Genomic DNA, 25,060 nt, shown 5'->3' on the forward strand with positions numbered 1-25,060 from the left:
CTTGCATCAGTAAATTTGTCATTTATTATTATTTTTTATTTGGGTGAACGGTTCCTTGAATATCAATCAAGAAGAAGCAGATCTCATAGAAATGACTTGATATTTCAATGGTTATCTCTCTGAATAAGATAAGATGATGATGAAATCCTGTCTTAAGCTACATTTGAGATATGCATTTATAATCTATATTGTATTATTGTGATGATAATGCATCATAGTGTAGTTAGAATCTTGTTTCTGTGATCCATAAATGATGGTAAAACTAAAAGTACTGACACAGTCAAAAAAAAAAAGCGATTAATACGTTTTAGTTACACCAGAGGAAACAGACTATAACCCAATTTATTCACTATTTAATGTGAAATACACAAGATGCTATACAAGGAAGTAGAATAAACAGATTAAGTGACAAAACCACTAACCAGTGTGTAAGCAGAAAAGCAAATCAATCCTGCAGTGACCTCTTGTGGTGAACCTCGACATGACTGGGTCAGACACTGGTTTGTCCTTTAGTGGAGAAAGACTGAACTACAGCTGCACTGAGATATATTTCATTCAATTATACAGCTGTGTTCTATCTGATACACATCCTCAATTAAAAAAGCTGAATATGCATCGCTTTTATAATCAGGAAAAGTTCTCAAAGTACTTTATAAACAACACTGTCACATAAAAACACTAGAATTAAGCATAAAATGATGAAATAGTGTGAATAGACTACAGTGCACATGCATTTATAGCTGAATGAGTCACTATAGCTGAGAAATAGTAGAAACATCAGTACTAATGTTGTTTAATGGTGTCTTCAGCCTCAAGGTTGATCATTTAATAGTGGAAATGTGTAACTATAACTTTATGCACATATTCAGATTCATTTATTACTGGTCTCTGTGTATTTGTGTGTGAATGTCATAATGTGTGTGTGTTTGGATGCTTGTTTACGTGGAGGCTGAAGGAATAGGAACTTTCTTAAAGGTATAGTTCACCCAGAAATGAAAATCCGCTGAATATGTGCTCACCTTCCGGTCATCCAAGATGTTGATGAGTTTGTTTCTTCATCAGAATTAGAAAACTGTAGCGTTCTGTCACTTGCTCGTCAAGTGAAATGGATTTGTTTCTTACAAACACACAGCTTTTGGCTTCGCAAGACATTCAATGACAGACTGGAGTGGTGTGGATTATTGTGATGTTTTTATCAGCTGTTTGGACTCTCATTCTGACGGCACCCATTCACTGCAGAGCATCCATTGATGAGCAAGTGATGCAATGCTACATTTCTCCAAATATTTGAGAAAATCAAACATGTTTGCATCTTAGATGACTTGAAGGTTAATTGAGTGAACTATTTCTTTAAAGCATCCTCACACATCCCAGTGGTGATGCTTCTTTGACACATTAAACATTATTTGATATTATCACTATAACTTTAAATAAAGAAATGATAGCTGGAATTAAACTATTAGTAATGAATGCCGAGTTTATAGAAAGGCGGCATTGCTTTAAATGCCTAAAACAGCTATTTGACTATTGGTTGACATGTATATGGTTATTCTTCATTCTTTCTCTTTGCTCATCTCATTTGTCTCCTGTTTCTCAGCCTTCAGTTCTTCATACTGATTGTCCTCCACTGTCTAGGCCTTAAAAATACTCCCTTTGCTCAAAGTTTAAACTTATCAGCATGTCCTTATCTTTACCCTGTTTACTCTCTTGTATATCACTTCCTCCTTGTTTTCTGCGCTTCAGCATCCACACAGTCCCACACAGGAGAATAATGAGTGCTGCCCCCCCGACCAGTATGTACAGCAGGCCTCCAAACTCCGCCGGTTGTGCTGAGAGAAAGAGATTTTCATGATAAATATAAATGAGACGTGCTTGCACAATCATGAACTGAGAATTGAAAGTGAGAGTTTGTGCATTTATAAATCAGTACAGTCAACCTGAATGAGTCTGAGTACCTTTGTAGCTGTAACGATCGCTTAAACGGGAGAAACCATTCCCACAGTCAAACCGGCAGCTGTACTCTCCTTCTTCCTCAGGAGTAACAGACATGCCATTTTCAGGTAGTCTTCTGTGTGACTGTGGGTCATTAGAGAGTGTGTGATACCAGTGGCAGGACGTGCAGATTTTAGGACAGCGAGGGCAGGAACACTGCAGACTCTTTGCAGACCCTGAAATAACTGCAGCAGCAGGCCCACCTGTAAAACACAGACAAAACTGTGGTGCACTGAGGATTTCAGATGAATAAAGTTTCTTGTACTGGTTTAAACTGGTCCGAATTAGGCAGTAAACAAAACATTCACTATACTACGTGCACTATACACATATCAACAATGGAAGAGGTTTATGTTTTGGGTTAATTTGTACATTTTATTTTGGATAGCTTTCAAATGTACATTATTATTAGTATTCATTATTATTCATTTATTATCATATTGTTACACATAGTACTGCATGATATTTTAAGAACATACTTTCTGGTACTTTTTTGTTAGCACATGCAGTATTAGTGGTTCTGTATAAATGAAAGGGTGATGTAATGCAGGTTTTGATATGTTTACCTATAACTTTTAACTCCTGGAGATCAGAATCTCCTTCCTTCTCTGCAGCTCCTGCACTGATGTGTGTGTACCTGTAGGTGGCGTGGCAGCTGTATTTGCCGTTATCATCTTGTGTGGCGTTGTTGATGTCGTATGTGCCTTTAGATGAGCTGATGATTTCTTTTAGATTCTTATAGAAGACAACCTTTTCTAGTTTCGGTCCACCCCAGACTACACACCTGAGAGCCACAGGCTCCCCCTGCAGGACAGGAGCAGCCGGAGGAACCAACATCACCATGAGCTCTGAGAAACACACCAAACACAGGTCAGACTGAACGTCCAAACTTTTAGCAGAGTTAAAGTATAAAAATGTACACCTTTTTTCCTTCCTGGAAAACAGACTAAAATATCGATTACCGGTTCATAATTTTGCACACACAGGGATTTCCAAATCTTTGTCAAATCAAATGCATCCCTCCTCTTCAAGCTAAATGCAACCCTCAGCAAATCATGGTGTTACTACATTCATTATTACTTATTTTAATAAAAAAATGGGTAGAGTATGATTGAGATGACTATTACTTTCAAATTCAGTTATTGTTTAGTCAATGCAAAACCTTAATGTTAAGAAGCAACCAATATGTTTAAATTCAGTCAGTGGCTTCAGTGTTGTTTTGGATCCCAATGCATTGTTTTAACTTTTATTGCATGGACAAAAAGTGTCAAAAAATTATTTTGAACAAAACTTTTGTGTTTAACACAAGTTTGAAACTACAGAATCTGATTTTTTTTTGTGTAAATAACCCCTTTAACTCCACACAGGTGATCTGAAACACAACAGGAAGTGGAGTAAGGAGTCACCTGTCATTTTCAGCGTCACTGCATTGCTTCGATGTTGTGTTTTCCTGTTCCTGCACCAGAAAGTGGCTCTTTCTGCCTCCTTTAATTCTGCAAATATAACAGCTCTCTTCATCTCCTTATTAATATCGAGTCCTAAACTGAAGGTTCTCACTCCTCTCAACACATAACAAGCCCAGTCCTTCAGATCATCATCTGTCTGCAGCACCAGGTTTCTTCCATCTCCTTTGGTCATCACAGCACCTCCAACAGATGGAGAGAGCTGAGCATGAGGCTCCAGCTCTGAGAGAGAGAGAGAGAGAGGGAGATGGAGAGAGAGAGAGAGAGAGAGAGAGAGAGAGAGAGAGAGAGAGAGAGAGAGAGAGATAATGAGAAACCGCAGGAAGAACAGAACAGATGATCATGAATGGTTAGGATGGTGTTCATACCCAGTACAATGAGTGTGAACGGGTCACTTTTCTGATTGTCCTGCACACATTTATACGACCCGTTGTTTTCTGGTGTCACTGCAGTAAGCAGCATTGTATAATCCTGATATGATTCTTGTACTTTTCCATCACGATACCATATTGTTGGTTTACTCCCTCCTTCACGGTTACAGATCAGAGTGACGTCATCTCCAACATACACCTGAGGGAAGTTCGGCCGGAGTAACACTGAGAGAAAGAAAACAGACGTATGAGAGAAGCGTATTCGCTAACAGCAGGTTAGATGACTACTATACTGTTATGAAATTTGATTGATTGGCAGTAATTGAACACAATGATTTAATGCTGTCTACTCTGCAAAAAAAAATAAGTTTACTTCCTGGAATGGATACAGTGCATGCTTTGCTGCATGCATTCAACCATGCATTAAATAAATAAATACATACATAATAAATGCTTTTCATGACTTCAGGATGCTCTTTGTGTGATGATGTCTAACCTACACACACCTTATAAATGATTAAAGATGTGCACTTGAATTTACTCAGTGCTCGAATAGATTTATACAATCTTTTGTTGTTTTGACGATCAGTCAGAAAACATCTGTTTAACACATGGTGTGGTCTGTGTTATAAAACATGTTTATGTGTTTACCTGTTGGGTTCTGTCCCTTGGTCCCCCTTATGAGAGCCAAAAACACTGTGGCATAAAAAGATCAATCAGATTTGGATTTGATTTCTAGATTAAGAATCTAAAGCTTTAGTAAATACAGAAAAAAAGAAAGAAAAGGAGGAAGGGAGGGGGGCTGTTTGTTTAACTCTCCTTGATTATATAACTGAAAAAAACGAACTGTGCTATAAACGAAATGCTATTGGACTGATCCAAATAGACAATGCTAAAACGCATAACGTAATATTAGACACTTTATCTGTGGAAGTTTTCACGTTAAGTGTTTTAGATTGTCCTCTCCATGTCTTCCCGTTTCGGCTTAAATTACACCAACACAAAGAATAACGCTGCGAGTTTCAATGCACTTAAGTGGATCTTTAAAACACGACCAGAACAAAGACCTAAGTTAAATAATCTGAGAATTTGATTTGATTTTATAAAATAGTATTCTGAAGAGTATAATTCTACACTACTTCTAGACCAGTAATCAAATGCATGTCAAATGTTTTACCTGGAAGTGTCAGCAGAGACCTCATGTTCATCATCAGCAGATCTGAGTCGCGCGCTGAAATATGACAGATGTGCATGTTTCTTTGAAGTTGAAACACTTTTCATTTCTTTTGACATTATGTTGTATACTTCTCTCACTTTTGTTACATAAAATTTGAGACACCTGAATCATATTTAAAAATGTCTTCATTTTATTATGCATTTGAGAAAATATCAAACTCAAAGAGCTAAACTTGCTTTTGTTAACTTTTACTACAGGTCCTGTGTTTCCCCACAAATGTTTGTAATATTAACAAATCTTACTTGTTTTAAAAAGGGTTAAGCATCTGCTGTCCATTTGAATCAGGGTATCTTCCGTCCATTCCAAATCCGTTTTAAATTAAAAAACAGAAAACCAAAGACTCAAGAGGATTCAAGTGAGAGAACATGAATTAAATAACGAGAAATGGAAAAATGGCTCGTTTATTCGTTATTCCATCTAGGTAAACAAACGGAAAATGAGTTTTTGACTTGATTTCTCATTTTGTCGTTTGGGGTTTAAAAAACGGTTTATGGCTTCAATATTTCATTCGCACTTGTGGGCGGAGCTGAAACGCTCCTTTCATCTGATTGGTCGGATCGCTCCGCCTTCAACTCGGTCTCCTCAGTCTTTCAGAATAAGAGTCTTACAAGAGCAATATCTGAAACCAGATGTAGACACATAATTCGCGTTTTTGCGACTTGCAAGTCACCCCTTTAAATTATTTCTAGGTTATAGTATTGTATGAATATTGTCCCACTGTAAATACAGTGCAAATAGTTTTGTCTCCTGGGATAAAAGTGAAGTGGAAATAAAAATCAATAATAGACTGAACATTTCCATGATAATATGTCTGTAACATTTACCACTCTCATCTTTTAAGTCTAATGGCACTAGGTAGGTGTGTGTGACATTAATAATTAATTGTGGAAATTAATATAGTTAAATTTATTAAATAAATTAGAATTATTAGTTTTATTACAGACAAAATTGAATGATGTTTCTCTTTTAGTCTTCTTTGTTGGCCTTGAGAAAGCCAACATATATTTGAACATTATTATCATTTATTATGAGAGTAATTGACAACGACTAAAATTTTAATGTTTCACTAAATTCAGCTCAGATCTTCAGACTCGTTTGACTCGTTGCTGTAACTGGTCAGACTTTTTCCTTCTCAAAAAATCCTAGTGACTTTCATTATCTGAGCGATGAAGGTCTTACACTTAAGGTCCACTAGAGGGGGAGACAGGATTTCTGTTTATGTAAGTTTAAATGACAGATAAATACATTAATTTCATGTGTACTACCATGAATATGCCATATCTGTGTAACACAGGTTCTTCATTGATAGATGGTGTGGTAGGGGGGTATACCTTAGCTCAATGATAGCTGTATAATATAAAACAACATTAACTACTGCAGCTGGTACCAAATAAAAATGATTAAGTTTTGGAAAAACTGCAAGTCAAATGTACTTGCACAAATGACTTGCTGTTACATAATAACCCATATGCGTTGTTGGGGACGTTTTCGTCCACTAGGGGGTAAAGTTGAGTCTTATTTTGGCCACAACTTTCTCTGTGTTGCAGCTAATGGAATGATTGGTGACAAATCTTATTTTGACACTTATTTTGGGAAAATGCTTGAAATTTTTCAAAAACTCAACAGTATACTGTGGGTAAATTCAATACCCTTTTGTTATGTTTGGGATGAAAACACCCAGTAAATTAAAATGCTGTAAAAATGTCTCAGATAAAGATTTTTTTTTTTTTTTTTGCATAAATATATTAATCACCCTCAGTCCTGATCAAACTACCAAATGTAAAAAAAAATCCAAGATTTTAACTCTTTAATTAACAAGTTCATAAATTATGTCACTGATTTGGGAAGAAAAAACACACACAAAATGACATATTTTCAATATAAAAAGTAATTGTGGACTGGATATTTTTTTTTTACCTTTTATGACAGTCTTGGGCATGTCAAAGATTAGTAACTGTAGATTAGCTTTGATGTATTGTTAGTTTTGTGCAGCATTAGATTTAAATTTTTTCTCCCTCATTTATTGTTGGTGGCTGTTTTTGTCCCATTGACCTCCAATTATAACGACATTTTTTGATTGCAAAGCCATGACACCATATAATCATGCACTCTTGATTGTTGGTAGTTTTCCCTGTTGGAAAGAGGTAACATTTGTTATTTTTACAGTTGATCACTAGGTGGGACCATTAACCCTTTAGGCCTGTGCAAAAAAAGGCTTAGTTTCTGGCCTGTATATAGAGTTATTTGGAGTTTAACAGCAAATTATAGTGTGTGTGTGTTTGAGAGAGAGAGAGAGAGAGAGAGTGAGTGAGAGAGACCTTTGTTTACTTACCTTGATGTACCTGAAAAAATCCAAATATGCACCTCATGCTCTCAGAACTACATGGACTAAACAATAAAAAAAAAGAAGTGTGTTTATGAACCTGCTGACTTTTGATGGTGAAAAGAACGGAGGGCCTATGTGTGAAATGCTTGTCTTTTCTTGATGGTGAAGCCAGTTTAAAACCTTTAAATCTTATAAAAAAAACTACTTTGAACATAATTGATTATGGACCAAAATGCAATACCAACTTCAAATAAGCAGCAACTCGCTGGAGGGGTCAAGCTGCATAATCATTTCTGAAACTCTGGTTCAAGTCAAGCCCTTTCTCGTATTGCTTGCTGCTCTTCTCACCATCAAATGACCAGAAGGATGGCATGCAAGTGTTTAAATCCATGTTTTTGTTTAGTCTATACTTATCACCACCATTAAAAGGCAGCAGGTGCATAAATACACTTTTGTTTAATCCATGTAGTTCTGAGAGCTGAGGTGTACATTTAGATTTTCTCAAATACATCAAGGTAAGTGCGCAAAGGTCTCTCTCTCTCTTTCTCTCTCTCTCTCTCCTACACACATACACACAATATAATTTGCTGTTATACTCCACATAACTCTATATACAAGTCAGAAACTAAGCTTTTTTTTTTTTTTGCACAGGCCTATCTAAAGGGTTGATGGTCCCACCTAGTGATCAACTGTAAAAAATAACAAATTTTACCTCTTTCCAACAGAGAAAACCACAAACAATCAAGAATGCATGATTATGTTTCATGGCTTTGCAATCAAAAATGTAATTATAATGGAAGTCAGTGAAAAAAAAACATCCACCAACAATAAATTAGGGGAAAAAAATTGTATCTAATGCTTATAGCGGTTTAATTGAGTGAATGTTTTCATCCCGAACATAACGAAAGGGTAGTGAATTTGAACAATGCACAAGGGATACATAATAATTTTTATTTGGCACCAGCCGCAATTAATGTTGACAGCTAACAGGAGTGTGGTGGGGTGCGAGGTCTGTTTTGACCAATGGATGGAGACCTCAAGGCAGTGGCCTTAATGCTTATCTGAAGATTTGTCTTTATAGATTACAGTTTACATTGTACTTACTGAAGTACACCTCTGCATGCAGACACCCAACTGTACAAATTCATTTATAGATTTAAAACCCAGTCCTGAACCGGGAGAACCATGTTCTGCAGAGTTCAGTTCCAACACACTTGCTTGGACATTGCTACTGATCCTGAAGACCTTGCTTAGCTTAGTTGTGTTTATTTGGGGTAGCTAAACTTTGCAGGACACTGGCCATCCAAGAGGAGGACTGAGAGTCCTGACATTAGCATTTACATTCAGTGCATGTGATTTATCAACACTGAGTACATCTTAAAATGTACAGCTCATGAAAAATAAAAGATCTAGATGGACAAACATTACATGCATAAACCAGTGTGGATAAAAAATATATTAAAATACATTTGGAGGTAGGTTAAAAAGCCAGAATGGGGAGTTTTAAAGTACAGCTTGAAGTGTGAAGTTTATTCTTGTACACAGATATGGCATATTCATGATAGTACACATGAAATTAATGTATTTATTTGCCATTTTACGTAAATAGAAATCCTGTCTCCCCCTCTAGTGGACATTAAGTGTAAGACCTTCATTGCTCAGATAATGAAAGTCACTAGGATTTTTTGAGAAGGAAATTTGGTGAAACATTAAAATTTTAGTCGTTGTCAATTACTCTCATAATAAATGATAATAATGTTCAAATATATGTCGGCTTTCTCAAGGCCAACAAAGAAGACTAAAAGAAAAACCATTCAATTTAGTATGTAATAAATGAATATTACTAATTTATTTCATAAATTTAACTATAGTAATTTTCCCAATTAATTATTAATGTCACACACACCTACCTAGTGCCTTTTGACTTAAAAGATGAGAGTGGTAAATGTTACAGTCATATTATCATGGAACTGTTCAGTCTATTATTGATTTTTATTTCCACTTCACTTTTATCCAAGGAGACAAAACTATTTGCACTGTATTTACAGTGGGACAATATTCATACAATACTATAACCTAGAAATAATTTAAAGGCGTGACTTGCAAGTCACAGCAGCACGAATTATGTGCGCAGCAACATCTGACTCAAATATTATGTTAATTAACAGTGAGCGGTGGTTTCAGACACTACTCTTATAAGACTCTTATTCTGAAAGAATGTAAGCTCGAGTTGAAGGCGGAGCGATCCGACCAATCAGATGAAAGGAGCGTTTCAGCTCCGCCCACAAGTGCGAATGAAATATTGAAGCCATAAGCCGTTTTTTAAACCCAAAACGACAAAATGAGAAATCAAGTCAAAAACTCATTTTCCGTTTGTTAACCTAGATGGAATAACGAATAAACGAGCCATTTTTCCATTTCTCGTTATTTAATTCATGTTCTCTCACTTGAATCCTCTTGAGTTTTTCGTTTTCTGTTTTTTAATTTGAAACGGATTTGGAATGGACGGAAGATACCCTGATTCATTTGATGCTTCAACAGTTATATTTCTGTCAGGATTACAAATGCAAACATGCAAAATCAAAAAAGGACCGCTTTCATACCTTGATCGCGAGACGAATCCAACACGTCGCACTTGGGGAAATTGTTAAAGAAAGCGTCTTATAAAAAAACAGAGAGCAAACAAAGAAATTATGCAATCTGAATCCCGATTTCGTAATGAGGCAAACTTCCCATGCCTTGAAGTGAAGGCCAAACAGACTCTTTTCTTCTTTTGCCTTTTCTTTGCTACCTTCGTTTACTTCATGCAGACAAATGTCGTTTCAGGTAAAGTGGGTCATCTGTGATTTATCAAAAACGATCCTGCATCTTAATTAGAAATTATAAAACATTTATGTATCTTTTTTGTTTGTTTGTTTACAAATTATCAAACAAACATATATTAACAACATATTTAACAAAAACATATAGCCCAGGTTATGATTAAAAATCATACTTTGATGAAAAAAAAAAGCTATCGATAAGAGATAAACCTTTACAACATGTGACTTTATAACACATGCAGCAACAAAAAACTGAATAAAAGAGATGTTTACAATATACAATTGTGAAACAGTTTTCTAACTGTTTTCTCTGAACACAATGGAACTTTGATTGTGACCATATGTGGGGCCGGATTAAGATCAAATTGCCTGATGTTGCAGCAATAAACTGCCTGTTTGTTTTTTCTCGGCGGCATTGGTGCGTTCGACTCTCACCGCACATGCGCACTCAGACGGACAGCCTTTATTGACTGACTGTATTTATTATGATAACAAACAGGCTGTATTTTCAAGGTGTGCGCATGTTGCCCTGTGGAATCAACATGAGTTTTTTTATGACTCCTTTTAGAAAGATAATCCGAGTTTAAAAGGTTTGCCTTTATTTGTGTATATTCACAAAAAAAAAAAAAAAAAAAAAAAAAAAAAAAATCCTTGTTCTTTTGTAAAAAAAAAAAAAAAAAAAAAAAAAAAAAATGCCGCTCTTCTCCGTCTGGGTTCATTTCGCGCAGCACAAAAATGAACTCGTTTCACAGTTTTTTGTTAATTTTCTTAATCATGAAATATGAACTTTTTCTTAATATCCTAATGATTTTTTTTGCATGAAAGAAAAATCGACAATTTTGACCAATCCAGTGTATTTTTGGCTATTGATACAAATATACCCCAGAGACTTAATTCTTTTTTTTTTTTTTTTTTGGTTTCGTGGTCCAGGGTCACATATTTTAATGCTTTATTTATACTCTAAATCTACATTTGACTTTACTCCAGATTTCTTTCTGATTCACCTCTGCCCTTCTGCAACTGTTTTCTAAAAAGCCAGATGTAAATATAATTTACAAAAATCAGTGCATGTCAATTTATTTAATAAATGTGAGGAGAGTTAGTGAAGGTTTAAAGGTGGCACACTTTATCTAGCAGGCTTGGGCAAAAAAGCTTTAAATCAATCAATCAAACAATCAATCAATCATAAAAAAAAAAAAAAAAAAAATTAATCTGTGTCAGGTTACAAGAGACCAAGGCTTCATTTATAATCAATTTATTTTGACACTCAGGATTACACAAGTATTTTTATGAGGAACAGGAATAAAACATGTGATGACAAACCAGTGTGTGTAACGAGGAAACTAAATTATTCCTGGATTGAGCTCTTGTGGTGAACCTCAACACGACTGGGTTTGATGATGGACACCTTTTAGAAAGACTGAACTACAGTTGCATTGCAGTATAAATGTAATATTGCATTTTGCATTCAGTTTTACAGCTGTGCTCTATTTGATATACAACCTCAAATAATAAAGCTGAAAATGCTTTAAGTCTAAAATGCGTCATAAAAACAACAATGTGCATGAACTACAATTGCAATCTGAAAATAAACATGATGTAACATTGAAAAAGTGCAAACAGGCTACAGTGCAAATTCATTTACTGTTGAATATGAGTGACAGAAGCTGAGAAATATTACTTATCTATAAGAGATAGCATAATCCGAATAACTATAAATTCACAGACATTCACAATTGATTCTGTGCAAATGCAGTTGCAAATGTTAAACTACTGTATATGCTGAGTATGCTTGATGCTTATTTATGTGTGATATATATGTGCTGTAAATCTGTGCTATTGCGTTAAACTTAAAAAAAAAAAAGAAAATAAATTCTCATCTTTGTCCTATGTATAGAACTATGTATCTGAATTCTCATAAATGTGTGAATCTGTTTATGCTAACTGTAATATTGTTTACTACTTTATTCGTGCAAACTGAGACTAATATATATATATTTTTAAGTTAAAGTTAAAGTTTGTTAGCCTGTTTCTTCACCAGTTATTTATGGAAATGCTTCAGTGTGAAATTGGGTCTCCTGAAACTCACTTTTGAGGGGGATTTTGATGTAGTTGCAGGTTAAAATATCAAGATCATATATGTATGTATATGTGTGTGCATGTGAAAATGATTTCTCTTTTTTGGGTGGAGTACCAAGTATGCCCTTAATGCATTATATTTAATACATTAACGTGAGAATGCAGGCATCGCCATTGACTATTGAGTTTCTTCATTCTTCTCTTTGTCCATTTGTTTCTTCACTTCTTCGTATGGATTTTCCTCCACTGTCACGGTCTCATAATCTTTGTTTTTCTGAGAAGGTTGCTCGTACCCTTCCTCTGCTTCTTTTTCTGTTTTTTTCGTGTCATCTGTACTCAGTGTTTGGTAGACTTCGGCTTTGACGTTCTTGAGCGCCTCGTACCCACCTTGACCTTCACCCTGACCCTCTCCTTGTCCCAGTGTGTGGTACACCCCCTCCTCTTGCTTCTTCTGTAGGGCTTCATAACCCCCCTCGGCCTCGTCTTTGACTTGTTCCTTGCCCGTGCTCTCGCCCAGCGTGTGATAAACCGCCTGATCCTTGTCCTTGAGTTGGATTTGCTCATATTCTCCACCTGTCGTCTTGTCTTTATCCCGTTTGCTCGCCTGTACGTCGCTTCCTCCACTTCTGCGCTTCAGCGCGATCAGCAAGACGATCAACAGCCCGAGAACAATCAGAATCACCGCTATCATGATGGGCATCACGTTTACCGTCTGTGGTGGTGCTGAGAGAAAGAGAGAAGATGCAAATTCATTTTAAAAATAAAAATGAGAAGTCGTATGCGTGCACAGTCGCCAAGTGAGAAAATAAAATGACTAGTGCATTTACACATTGCTACACTCGATATGATTGTGCACGGAAAATGTCCGTCATGTGCTTGTGTTTTGGCATGAAAACACAAGGGTGTCACAGACACTTTGAGAAGCACTTCTTCTGAAACACTCATTACTCATCTTACGAAAGCAAACAAACATTGTGTTTATGGCAGGGTTGCTATTGTTAAATGAAAACTAAAACCATAATAAAGGCATTTTTGTTGCTTAATATAAAAATAAAACATTTTATTTAAATTATTTGCCAAATAATTTGAAATGCCAATTTTTTTTAAATAAAGCTAAGGAACAGAAAAAGTACATAGACATAAAAAACCTAATAAATTTGACAAAAAAAATTACGAAAACCTTAACTAAAATTAAATTGAAAATCATACCCCCCCCCCCCAAATCATTTATATGTGTTTATGAGTACCTTTGTAGCTGTAACTATCGCTGAAACGGGAGAAACCATTCCCACAGTCAAACCGACAGCTGTACTCTCCTTCTTCCTCAGGAGTAACAGACATGCCATTTTCAGATAGTCTTGTGTGTGACTGTTGGTCATTAGAGAGTTTGTGATACCAGTGGTAGGACGTGCAGTTTTTAGGACAGCGAGGACAGGAACACTGCAGACTCTTTGCAGACCCTGAAATAACTGCAGCAGCAGGTCCACCTGTAAAACACAGACAAAATTTCAGGATTTCAGATGAATAAAGTTTGCATTAAAATGGTATTTACATAGTACCTTTGTTTTCTTACTGGGTTGTAAATGTCCAAATTAAGCAGAAAAAAATACACTAATTATTATAATATATACACCCCCCCCCCCCCATTAATCAAAGCAATAAACTAAGAAAGCTTGTGGTTTTACCATGTGTAAATAGGTGATTTTTAGGCACAATGCAAATTTAATGAAAATTACAAATGATTCTATTTATTACACAATTACAATCGGATGTTTTTGTGAACATGGGTTAAATAACTTACTAGTGGACAACCTGATTAGACCAGGTGCAAAAATGTAACCGTACTGACAGATTTAGTTAGTTATTTGTTAGGCCAAATAAAACCGATGAGTGATTCATTCTTACTTGCAAGCTTTTAAGTCATTAGTTCTGACGCTTTCATTAAAAAGTTACTTTTCTCATATGGTATACTTGCTTGTTTTTGCATGCAGCCAGTGAAAACAAAGAAATATGCGATGAGTTATTTTTATTTTATTTTATTCATATTTATTTTATTTTAATCTATTTTTTATTTATTATTATTAACCTACTTTAGCTGTAGGAAGTAAATATTATATATATATATATATATATATACATATACTTTAAATTTTTAGCTTACAGTAAAACTGGTATGATATACTTGTGTTTATATATAAGCATTACACAAATGTGTGTACACATTATATAATGTTATTAATCGGTATAGTATATGTATATAAAAAAACACACACACACACACACACACACACACACACACACACACACACACACACACACATATATATATATTATCTCAGTTTGTACTGCAAACTTAAAAGGAAAATTGTGTGTATCCATATTTATTGCTAGAATAAATTGTCATATATTATATATTTATAATAATGTCCAAAAATACCGTTAGCACATGCAGTATTAGTGGTTCTGTATAAATGAAAGGGTGATGTAATGCAGGTTTTGTTATGTTTACCTATAACTTTTAACTCCTGGAGATCAGAATCTCCTTCCTTCCTAGCAGCTCCTGTACTGATGTGGCTGTAGCTGTAGGTGGCGTGGCAGCTGTATTTGCCGTTATCATCTTGTGTGGCATTGTTGATGTCGTATGTGCCTTTAGATGAGCTGATGATTTCTTTTTGATTCTTATAGAAGACGACATTTTCCAGTTTCGGTCCACCCCAGACTACACACCTGAGAGCCACAGGCTCCCCCTGCAGGACAGGAGCAGCCGGAGGAACCAACATCACCAGGAGCTCTGAGAAACACACCAAACACATCTACTGTTTCATTTAAGTATCCCATCAAATTATGATGTGTTTTGTGGCCTTTAATTCATGTATATTTGATCTATGTGCCAGTTAAAGTTATACCTGATACACATTTAGCAGGTATACAGATTTAAATCAGATTTTTGCCTATTTAACTAAAATGGGTATCATTAAACAATGTCAACAAAGGAAAAGAAAAAGAGTGATTTGATGCAATCTTTTAATGATCAACTTAGTCTTTGAGACACATGTTGCCAAACAGTAAAATATAAAGCCGGAAATACTGATCTAAAGACGTTTGACTTTTTGCTGTCTTGGTAAATTTGATCACAGTTTGAGGCATTGTTGAGAACTCTTTAGACAATTTAGAGGATAAACATGTAAGAGTTTTTTTGTTTTGTTAGCTTTTTCAGTAAAACATCTGAGAAGCAGGAGACTGCTGTTTCCATTTGCTCTTAAATTTAGTCTCACTTCTATTTTGTCACGATCAGTGATACAGGAAACCACGGAGAGAGAACCAATTGCGGGTATGTATTTATTAAAGGGGCAATCCAAAGAATAAACAGTCCAGACAGGGGTCGATATCCAACAAATCCAAACATAAACAAAACACGAAGACAAGGCAAGGGCAAGTGTCATGATCCTGCCCTCGTGTCCTTGATTTTTTCCTAGTCTTGAGGCAGGATCATGGCAGACCCGTGTTTTGTGTTCAAGCACATGGCCTTGTCTTTGGGCCATGTGCTTGTGTTGTCTCGTTCCCTTGCCCCGCCCCCCTTGTTATCCTAGTCTTGTCGTGATTGTCCTATCTGTGTCACCTGTCGTGTCTTAATTGTTCCCCCTATTTAGATCTCCTAGTGTGCTCTGTCTTGCGTCGGTTCATTGTGATTTGTGATTGTTCAACTTATGTGTTCCTACCTGTCAGCCTCCTGAGATATCTTGTCCTTGAAACCCCTCTAAGAAGTCTTTTGTCTTGCAGTGAGTGTTTGTTAGTAGTTAGTGTTCAGAGTCTTTGTTTACCTTGTTTATTGTGTTTTGTAGAATTATTTAGTGTCTACCCTAGCCCTTGTTTTCCCCCTTGTGGGTTTTGTTTTTCCCCTTTTTGTTAAATAAATCCTGTGTTTAGTCACTTCCTGTCTGCACCTGAGTTCCTCCTCGCCAAACCCTGACTGAATGAACAGACCACCAAGGAACTCAGCAGGCAGGAGGGCCTCTGAGCTTCAGCGTCAGGCGGAGTTCCGGAGGCAGTGCTGGACGTCATCCCCCACCGACAGGAAGGGGGTCACCCTCCCATACTCGCCCGAGGGGGTGTGGATCCTTCAAAACTATGCCTGGCTATGGGAGGGTATATCCCAGGGAGAGCCGCAGGTTTTCCCCTCGATGTCAGCCCAGCTGCCAGCTATCCCAGAGGGTCGTGTCCTGGCCGTGGCAACCCTGGGGGATCAGGCAAGTCCCCCCCAGAGTCCTGAGGCGCCTTCCACAGCCTGCAGTCTCCCCATGAAGCGAGGGAGACGATTGTCGTGGGAGTCAGCCTCGGAGGCGTCGGCGTCAGAGTCTGCCCTGCCTAAGACCAAACTCCCCCAACCCGCCTCTGACCCAGCTGTGGCCTCTGCACCGCGCCCAAGGAGGAAGAGGAAGAAGAAGGGGCCTGCCGGTCCTGTGACCCTGTCTCCTCCAGAGCCAGCAGCGGTGAGCGCTGGCGTGCCCGAGCCAGCAGCGGAGAGCGCTGGCGTGCCCGAGCCAGCAGCGGAGAGCGCTGGCGTGCCCGAGCCAGCAGCGGAGAGCGCTGGCGTGCCCGAGCCGGCAAAGAAGAGAGCTGTATGCAAGTCTGCAGTCGTGAGAGCGGAGGAGAGAGCCGCGGCCGACTCTGCAGCAAAGACTCTAGTACAGTCTGTCTCATCTCGTAAGGAGATGCCAGTTATCCTAGTTGCTAAAGCCTTCTCAGATTATTTGTCTCGTCTTGTCCAGATCCTAGAAGTCCCCGTCAGTCCTGTCTTGTCCCCTGACCCAGTCCCCAGAAATCCCGAGTGTCCAGCCGTCGTCTCCCCGTGTCCCGTGAGTGTTGCCCCGTGTCCAGTAGATGTTGTCGCCCCGTGTCCTGTTGTCCCCCCGCGTCCAGTAGATGTTGTTCCCCCGTGTCCAGCTGTCGTCTCCCCGTGTCCCGTGAGTGTTGCCCCGTGTCCTGTAGATGTAGCCCCGTGTCCAGCTGATATTGCCCCGTGTCCTGTAGATGTAGCCCCGTGTCCCGTAGATGTCCCGTGTCCTGTTGTCTCCCCGTGTCCAGTAGATGTTGTCCCCCCTTGTCCAGCTGTCGTCTCCCCGCGTCCCGTAAGTGTTGCCCCGCGTCCCGTGTCTGCTCCTGTCATGTTCTCTGTCAGTTGTCCCGAGACCCCTCACCACCCAGACCTGCCCGTACCCCCCGTCGTCAGCCTTCGTCCTGTCCTCTTAAGATCCCTACCCCTCCCACCCACCCTGGTCTGTCCCCCATGAACTTTGTGCTCCCGCCTCCTCCCCTTCCCTGTTTGTTTTTTTTTTGATTTGCCACCCTAACCCGGCCATTGTGTATTCATGTTTGCCGTTGTTATTATTTGTCATGTCTTGTTGGTTTGTATCGGTGTCCCAGTCCGTCATGTCAGTCATGTCCCGTGTTTGATGTTCCCTTGAGGAGCGTCTGGAAGCCGCTCCTTAAGGGAGGGGTTCTGTCATGATCCTGCCCTCGTGTCCTTGATTTTTTCCTAGTCTTGAGGCAGGATCATGGCAGACCCGTGTTTTGTGTTCAAGCACATGGCCTTGTCTTTGGGCCATGTGCTTGTGTTGTCTCGTTCCCTTGCCCCGCCCCCCTTGTTATCCTAGTCTTGTCGTGATTGTCCTATCTGTGTCACCTGTCGTGTCTTAATTGTTCCCCCTATTTAGATCTCCTAGTGTGCTCTGTCTTGCGTCGGTTCATTGTGATTTGTGATTGTTCAACTTATGTGTTCCTACCTGTCAGCCTCCTGAGATATCTTGTCCTTGAAACCCCTCTAAGAAGTCTTTTGTCTTGCAGTGAGTGTTTGTTAGTAGTTAGTGTTCAGAGTCTTTGTTTACCTTGTTTATTGTGTTTTGTAGAATTATTTAGTGTCTACCCTAGCCCTTGTTTTCCCCCTTGTGGGTTTTGTTTTTCCCCTTTTTGTTAAATAAATCCTGTGTTTAGTCACTTCCTGTCTGCACCTGAGTTCCTCCTCGCCAAACCCTGACAGCAAGAAGACGGACATGAATTAACATTCAACAGGGACTCCGTGACACATACTAAGACAGACCAGGTATAAATGCACAAGGAGAGACAAATGCTAATGGGAAATTGGCAGAGTGAGATAATTGATAACTAGTGACAGCTGGGTGCACTGATTAGGCAGGGACGTGAGGAATGTGACTAATGAAGTGACAGACACCGTGGGGAAAGGAGGACATCTAGTGGAAACCCAGGGAACACAACCCAGACACTGTGACACTACCCCCCTCTACGGAGCGGCTTCCAGATGCTCCACGACAGACAAGAAACAGAGACCAGGAGGAAGGCGGACAGTTGGAGGCTCAGGGGGAGGGACGGAGGGACAGGAAAAAAAAACACAGGGAACAGACACCAGAAGTGTAAACACAAACCAGGGAGACCAGGAGGGAGGTGGACCGGAGGAGGTTCAGGGGGAGGGACGGAGGCCAGGCTAACAGAGAGGAACAGGGACAGGAGTGAACACAAAAACAAAAAGCAAAAAACAACATGAAGCCCCCCCCCCAGGGCGGGGCATAAGACCACCACGTCCGTGTGGTGGAGACTGGAGTCCCCCAGGGCGGAGCAGAGGACCACCACAACCGTGTGGTCAGGGCGGAAGCCCCCCAGGGCGGAGCAGAAGACCACCACCTCCGTGTGGTCGGGACGAATGCCCCCCAGTGCGGAGCAGAAGACAACCACAACCGTGTGGTCAAGACGAGAGCCCCCCAGGGCAGAGCAGAAGTCTGTGCGGCCGGACCAACGGGAGGACGAAACTTTGGTAATCCCATGGTGTTTCTACTGGACTCCCGAAGATCGGTGCTGACCTGACTCTGCTCATGAAGATTATTGGTGACTTGCATTTGTTCATGAAGGTCCCCGGTGACTTGACTCAGTCCTTGAAGGTCATCGGTGACTATCCCTGACTCTGGAAGGTCATCGGTGACTATCCCTGACTCTGGAGGGTCATCGGTGACTATCCCTGACTCTGGAGGGTCATCGGTGACTATCCCTGACTCTGGAGGGTCATCGGTGACTAGCCCTGACTCTGGAGGGTCATCGGTGACTAGCCCTGACTCTGGAGGGTCATCGGTGACTAGACCTGATTCTGGAGGGTCGTCGGTAACTAGCCCTGATTCTGGAGGGTCGTCGGTGACTAACCGTGACTCTGGAGGGTCCACGAACACCTGACTCGACTCTGGAGGGTCAATAGGAACCTGACTCGACTCTGGAGAGTTCACTGGAAACCTGACTCGACTCTGGAGAGTTCACTGGACCCTGACTCGACTCTGGAGGGTCGACTGGAACCTGACTCGACTCGGGAGAGTTCACTGGAACCTGACTCGACTCTGGAGAGTTCACTGGAACCTGACTCGACTCTGGAGGGTCGACTGGAACCTGACTCGACTCGGGAGGGTCAGCTGTGACTGCAATCCCGTGCAGCGGCGCTGGGCAAGCAGCCATCTTGTGCCATGACTCTGGACAGGTGGCCATCTTGTGCTGTGGTGCTGGGCTGGCGACCATATTGTGCTGTGGCGCTGGACCGGTGGCCAACTTGGGCATTGGCGCTGGACCGGTGGCCAACTTGGGCATTGGCGCTGGGTTAACGGCCACCGGGAGGACGAAACTTTGGTAATCCCATGGTGTTTCTACTGGACTCCCGAAGATCGGTGCTGACCTGACTCTGCTCATGAAGATTATTGGTGACTTGCATTTGTTCATGAAGGTCCCCGGTGACTTGACTCAGTCCTTGAAGGTCATCGGTGACTATCCCTGACTCTGGAAGGTCATCGGTGACTATCCCTGACTCTGGAGGGTCATCGGTGACTATCCCTGACTCTGGAGGGTCATCGGTGACTATCCCTGACTCTGGAGGGTCATCGGTGACTAGCCCTGACTCTGGAGGGTCATCGGTGACTAGCCCTGACTCTGGAGGGTCATCGGTGACTAGACCTGATTCTGGAGGGTCGTCGGTAACTAGCCCTGATTCTGGAGGGTCGTCGGTGACTAACCGTGACTCTGGAGGGTCCACGAACACCTGACTCGACTCTGGAGGGTCAATAGGAACCTGACTCGACTCTGGAGAGTTCACTGGAAACCTGACTCGACTCTGGAGAGTTCACTGGACCCTGACTCGACTCTGGAGGGTCGACTGGAACCTGACTCGACTCGGGAGAGTTCACTGGAACCTGACTCGACTCTGGAGAGTTCACTGGAACCTGACTCGACTCTGGAGGGTCGACTGGAACCTGACTCGACTCGGGAGGGTCAGCTGTGACTGCAATCCCGTGCAGCGGCGCTGGGCAAGCAGCCATCTTGTGCCATGACTCTGGACAGGTGGCCATCTTGTGCTGTGGTGCTGGGCTGGCGACCATATTGTGCTGTGGCGCTGGACCGGTGGCCAACTTGGGCATTGGCGCTGGACCGGTGGCCAACTTGGGCATTGGCGCTGGGTTAACGGCCACCTGGTGTTGTGGCGCTGGGCTGGCTGCCATCTTGGGCTGTGGCGCTGGACCGGTGGCAATTTTGGGCAGTGGCGCTGGACCGGCGGCCATCCCACCGGAAGAGACAGGAGTGGCTGGGGCATCCCACGGAAATAATATACAAACTCCCAGAATTCCAGTGTCTCTAAATGTGCCATCTCCTCCTGAGACACTGGATCAACCAGCCCGCCATTGAAATAGTCCTTTAGGGCCGCATCGTTGTATCCCATACCATCGGCCAGGGACCAGAAGACCTCTGCCAGGGCACCCACTTCATTGCCCTCTTGGCGGAGGGCGGTCAACAGAAGATACTTTGTTCTCCGCTCCGCCATCATGGCTGGGGAACGGGAAAACCTCATACCGCTGGTTCTTGCTGTGACGGAGTCCTTCTGTCACGATCAGTGATACAGGAAACCACGGAGAGAGAACCAATTGCGGGTATGTATTTATTAAAGGGGCAATCCAAAGAATAAACAGTCCAGACAGGGGTCGATATCCAACAAATCCAAACATAAACAAAACACGAGGACAAGGCATGGGCACGACTAGAAGACGGACATGAATTAACATTCAGCAAGGACTCCGTGACACATACTAAGACAGACCGGGTATAAATGCACAAGGAGAGACAAACAATAATGGGAAATTGGCCGAGTGAGATAATTGATAACTAGTGACAGCTGGGTGCACCGAAGTGACAGAGACCGTGGGGAAAGGAGGACATGTAGTGGAAACCCATGGAACACAACCCAGACACTGTGACATATTTAGTAAAAGCCTTTTGAGATTTTGAAGATTTTGTATGTTTCAGTCTGATAGGAACTAGCTGACAGAAAGCTTGTCAGAAAAGGTTTTCTGGGGAAGAATGCGGTCTGCAAACTAGTGAATTTATAAGTGGACTGCAAATTCAAGACATGTGATCACTCTGCTAAAATAGTAATGCAATCCCTTTTTTAAGGTTTTGTAAATCTTATGGTATTGTAAACACAACAGAAGATATTTTGAAAAATGGTTCATGGTTTGTTTGTCCATTAAATTAAATTCCAGATTTTTTTGGACCCTATTAACTTTTATTGCATGGACTCAAACATTCAAAACTTTCTTCAAAATATCTATTTGTGTTTTCCACAAAAGAATGCAAGTCATACAGGTTTGGCACAACATGATTTTGTATTCCTTTAACTCCACACAGGTGATCTGAAACAGAACAGGAAGTGGAGTTAGGAGTCACCTGTCATTTTCAGCGTCACTGCATTGCTTCGAAGAAGTGCTTTCTTTTTCTTGCACCAGAAAGTTGCTCTTTCTGCCTCTTTTAACTCTGCAAATATAACAGCTCTCTTCATCTCCTTATTAATATCGAGTCCTAAAACAAAGGTGCTCACTCCTCTCAACACATAACAAGCCCAGTCCTTCAGATCATCATCTGTCTGCAGCACCAGGTTTCTTCCATCTCCTTTGGTCATCACAGCACCTCCTACAGATGGAGAGAGCTGAGCGTGAGGCTCCAGCTCTGAGAGAGAGAGAGAGAGAGAGAGAGGGGGAGAGAGAGAGAGAGAGAGAGAGAGAGAGGGAGAGAGAGAGAGAGAGAGAGAAAGAGAGGGAGAGAGAGAGAGAGGAAGAGAGAGATAGAGAGGGAGAGGGGGAGAGAGAGACAGAGAGAGAGAGAGAGAGAGAGAGAGAGAGAGAGAGAGACCATGAGAAACAGCAGGAGGAACAGAACAGATGATCACGAATGGTTAGGATGGTGTTCATACCCAGTACAATGAGTGTGAATGGGACACTTGTCAGACCGCCCTGCTCACATGTATACGACCCGTTGTTTTCTGGTGTCACTGCAGTAAGCAGCATTGTATAATCCTGATATGATTGTTGTGGTTTTTCATTATGATACCATGTTGTTGGTTTACTCCCTCCTTCACGGTTACAGATCAGAGTGACGTCATCTCCAACATACACCTGAGGGAAGTTCGGCCGGAGTAACACTGAGAGAAAGAAAACAGACGTATAAGAACCAGATATGAATGACCGATTGATTGACAATAATTAGAAACTCCTGTTATTTAGTGCTGTTTGCTCTACAAAGATAACTGGAGTACTTAGAGAAGTTTGAATCCTAGAATGGACTTTTCTTTCTTTCTTTCTTTCTTTCAATGTATGTATGTATTTATCAATACCTTTATTCATTACAGTTTTTCTGAATTGCTAAAACACTAAACCCCTATCTCTGAACCAAATTTTCACTATCTTAAACCAATTTGTCGAATAAAATACTCTTTCTGCTAAACCTTAGACATGTTCAGGCAGTTAGTGTCTTTTTGCAAAACTCTTATCACATTCTCATTCACTTAAACACGCATCACACTGTGATGCTTTTGTGCTGCAAAATGCTAAACACAAGTGATGCGCAGTTGTCATCGTTTATACACAACGACTGTACAAAATCTGAGCCAGAGTGCACAAGTGGCAGATGACTGAATAATGATACTGACAATAGGTTGAAGCAATATGAGAAGAAGAGGAGGAAGAGTATATGTAAGGAGTGGAGGATGAGGAGAGAAAGAGTAGGCTTAGTGAGTTATCATGACTTGATCGGTCACATCAGAGGGGTTTTTCTCTTTGTCTAGTAAAAAAGACTACTTTACTTGTGATGTGGACAAAGTCCTCAGGCTGGACTCGAGCACAAAGACATGATGCTGAGACAGAATGAATCTCTCATTGACCCTGATTTTACAATAGCATAACTTACAGTATTTGAGTGTGCTTTGAGATGCTTTCAAGAAATGTGTTTCAGCAATTCAGTAAAAAAAATTTTTTAAACAAGTCGTAATTATACATTTATTTATTTATTTAAAAAGTCAAAATTTCGACTTCTTTCTGATTTCAATTTGAATGAATTGAGCTGTTGTTTTTCTTCTGTCTTCTGTGTAAATGCATGCGTTGGTGATTATTTAAGGGCTGTGGCTTTGCTGTCGAGTTCAGTATAGTTTTTGACTGTCAAATCAATGTAAAACGTGATCATGGGATTTTGATGAAAATAAACTCAAGCTGCTGAGATTCCTCAGAAGGATCTGTAGATCTTAAATTCATCTCGTCTGACTTTGACGAGATTATTTTGAGGAGTCAGGCTGTTCAATCTTTATCAGACACACCCTGCTCGAGAAACTACGGTTGAACGTGACTTTAGAAATATCAGATGTTCTGCTTTGAAGTTCTGGAAATATCCACTGTTTTTTTTTTTTTTTTTCATTGCTGTGTTTGTAATAGATTTGACATGATGTTAAATGTTTTTATTCTTCATCAAGTATAGCTGATAATCTTTATTCGCTGATCTTCACCACATCTACTATTTCAGTTGATCTGGCCATGCACACAATCTGTAGATGTGTGTGAAGTGAAATGTGTGTATTTACCTGTTGGTGTCTGTCCCTTGCCGTCCCTTATCAGAGCCAACAACACTGTAACATAAAAAGATAAATATGATTATTTCTGGATTAAAAATCCTCAGATTATATTTTAATTTGTAGCTTTATTGCCATTCAAATGAGACGGCCACACCCAGTAACTACACTTAGTACAAGTACCACAGCTGTCTGAAAGTTGTTTTTGCACGCCTTTAAAAACATCTCACACACACACACACACACATATATAAATATATATGTATGCAAAATGTCTGTAATACAAATCTGAGTAACAGCAATGGCATGTGACTTAACCAAAATAATATAATACATATTTACTGTGATGTTTGCTCTGAAATTGGATTATTTTTGGAAAATTGTCAATATTTATCACTGTTTAATGCCAGTATGTTAACCAGACGTACAAACTTGTTAAGAAAATTTGGCTCTTCCGTGAAAACTGGCTTGAAATAAACGTCATATTTAATGTAGTAAAGCGCAAGAGTTTGTCAAAGTGTCTAAGACGGTTAGATGATGCTGTATGTTTTTTACCTGCTAGTATCAGCGGATACCTCATGTCCATCACTCGAGCCGAGCCAAACCGCGCTGTCTGTCAGAAAGAGAAATATGACCGTCTGATGGACAGATAGATCAGCTGTATGTAGGACTTTAGGGAAGTGCTTTACTGTGTTTAAGCTTAGCTGAATATGTGTGTGTGAAAGTTTGAATTATTTGAGTTGTTGTTTTTTTTCTTATGGCACATAGAGCGACACACCCCTCAATCACACTGAGTCAGCAGTGTTTAACAGCTCACTTCAGCTGTGTGTCTGTTCAAGCATGC

At 40.4% G+C, this 25,060-nt stretch overlaps 2 protein-coding genes across 2 annotated transcripts; both read right to left on the reverse strand.

The window, feature by feature from the left end:
• Positions 1 to 337: 337 nt before the first annotated feature.
• LOC113092672 (neural cell adhesion molecule L1-like) lies at positions 338 to 10,266 on the reverse strand. Its single transcript, XM_026258378.1, has 8 exons — positions 9,993 to 10,266; positions 5,004 to 5,057; positions 4,478 to 4,522; positions 3,824 to 4,051; positions 3,399 to 3,677; positions 2,559 to 2,840; positions 1,956 to 2,195; positions 338 to 1,829 (listed from the first exon to the last, which is right to left on the reverse strand). Exons 2-8 carry the CDS (start codon positions 5,035 to 5,037, stop codon positions 1,639 to 1,641), a joined length of 1,299 nt encoding a protein of 432 aa, XP_026114163.1. The 5' UTR covers positions 5,038 to 5,057; positions 9,993 to 10,266; the 3' UTR covers positions 338 to 1,638.
• A 1,184-nt stretch (positions 10,267 to 11,450) lies between these two features.
• Positions 11,451 to 24,940, reverse strand: LOC113092669 (uncharacterized). The gene is made up of 7 exons (XM_026258374.1): positions 24,772 to 24,940; positions 24,229 to 24,273; positions 22,573 to 22,800; positions 22,050 to 22,328; positions 14,800 to 15,081; positions 13,538 to 13,777; positions 11,451 to 13,013 (listed from the first exon to the last, which is right to left on the reverse strand). The coding sequence occupies exons 1-7, from the start codon at positions 24,800 to 24,802 to the stop codon at positions 12,469 to 12,471; spliced, it is 1,650 nt and encodes a 549-aa protein (XP_026114159.1). The 5' UTR covers positions 24,803 to 24,940; the 3' UTR covers positions 11,451 to 12,468.
• Positions 24,941 to 25,060: the final 120 nt, after the last annotated feature.

This window comes from Carassius auratus, unplaced genomic scaffold (genome assembly GCF_003368295.1).
Source record: "Carassius auratus strain Wakin unplaced genomic scaffold, ASM336829v1 scaf_tig00214714_1_2670353, whole genome shotgun sequence".
NCBI lineage: Eukaryota > Metazoa > Chordata > Actinopteri > Cypriniformes > Cyprinidae > Carassius > Carassius auratus.

Bases quoted from the DNA above. Each gene is read 5' to 3' on its own strand.
- LOC113092669 (XM_026258374.1), bottom strand. From the start codon at position 24,802: ATGGACATGAGGTATCCGCTGATACTAGCAG. The intron at 15,082-22,049 runs GTGACTCCTAAC...TGTGTTTCTCAG, and splicing joins AGTGACGCTGAAAATGACAG to AGCTCCTGGTGATGTTGGTT. The intron at 13,778-14,799 runs GTAAACATAACA...TGTGTTTTACAG, and splicing joins CCAGGAGTTAAAAGTTATAG to GTGGACCTGCTGCTGCAGTT.
- LOC113092672 (XM_026258378.1), bottom strand. From the start codon at position 5,037: ATGATGAACATGAGGTCTCTGCTGACACTTCCAG. The intron at 4,523-5,003 runs GTAAAACATTTG...TTTATGCCACAG, and splicing joins GTCTCTGCTGACACTTCCAG to TGTTTTTGGCTCTCATAAGG. The intron at 2,841-3,398 runs GTGACTCCTTAC...TGTGTTTCTCAG, and splicing joins AGTGACGCTGAAAATGACAG to AGCTCATGGTGATGTTGGTT.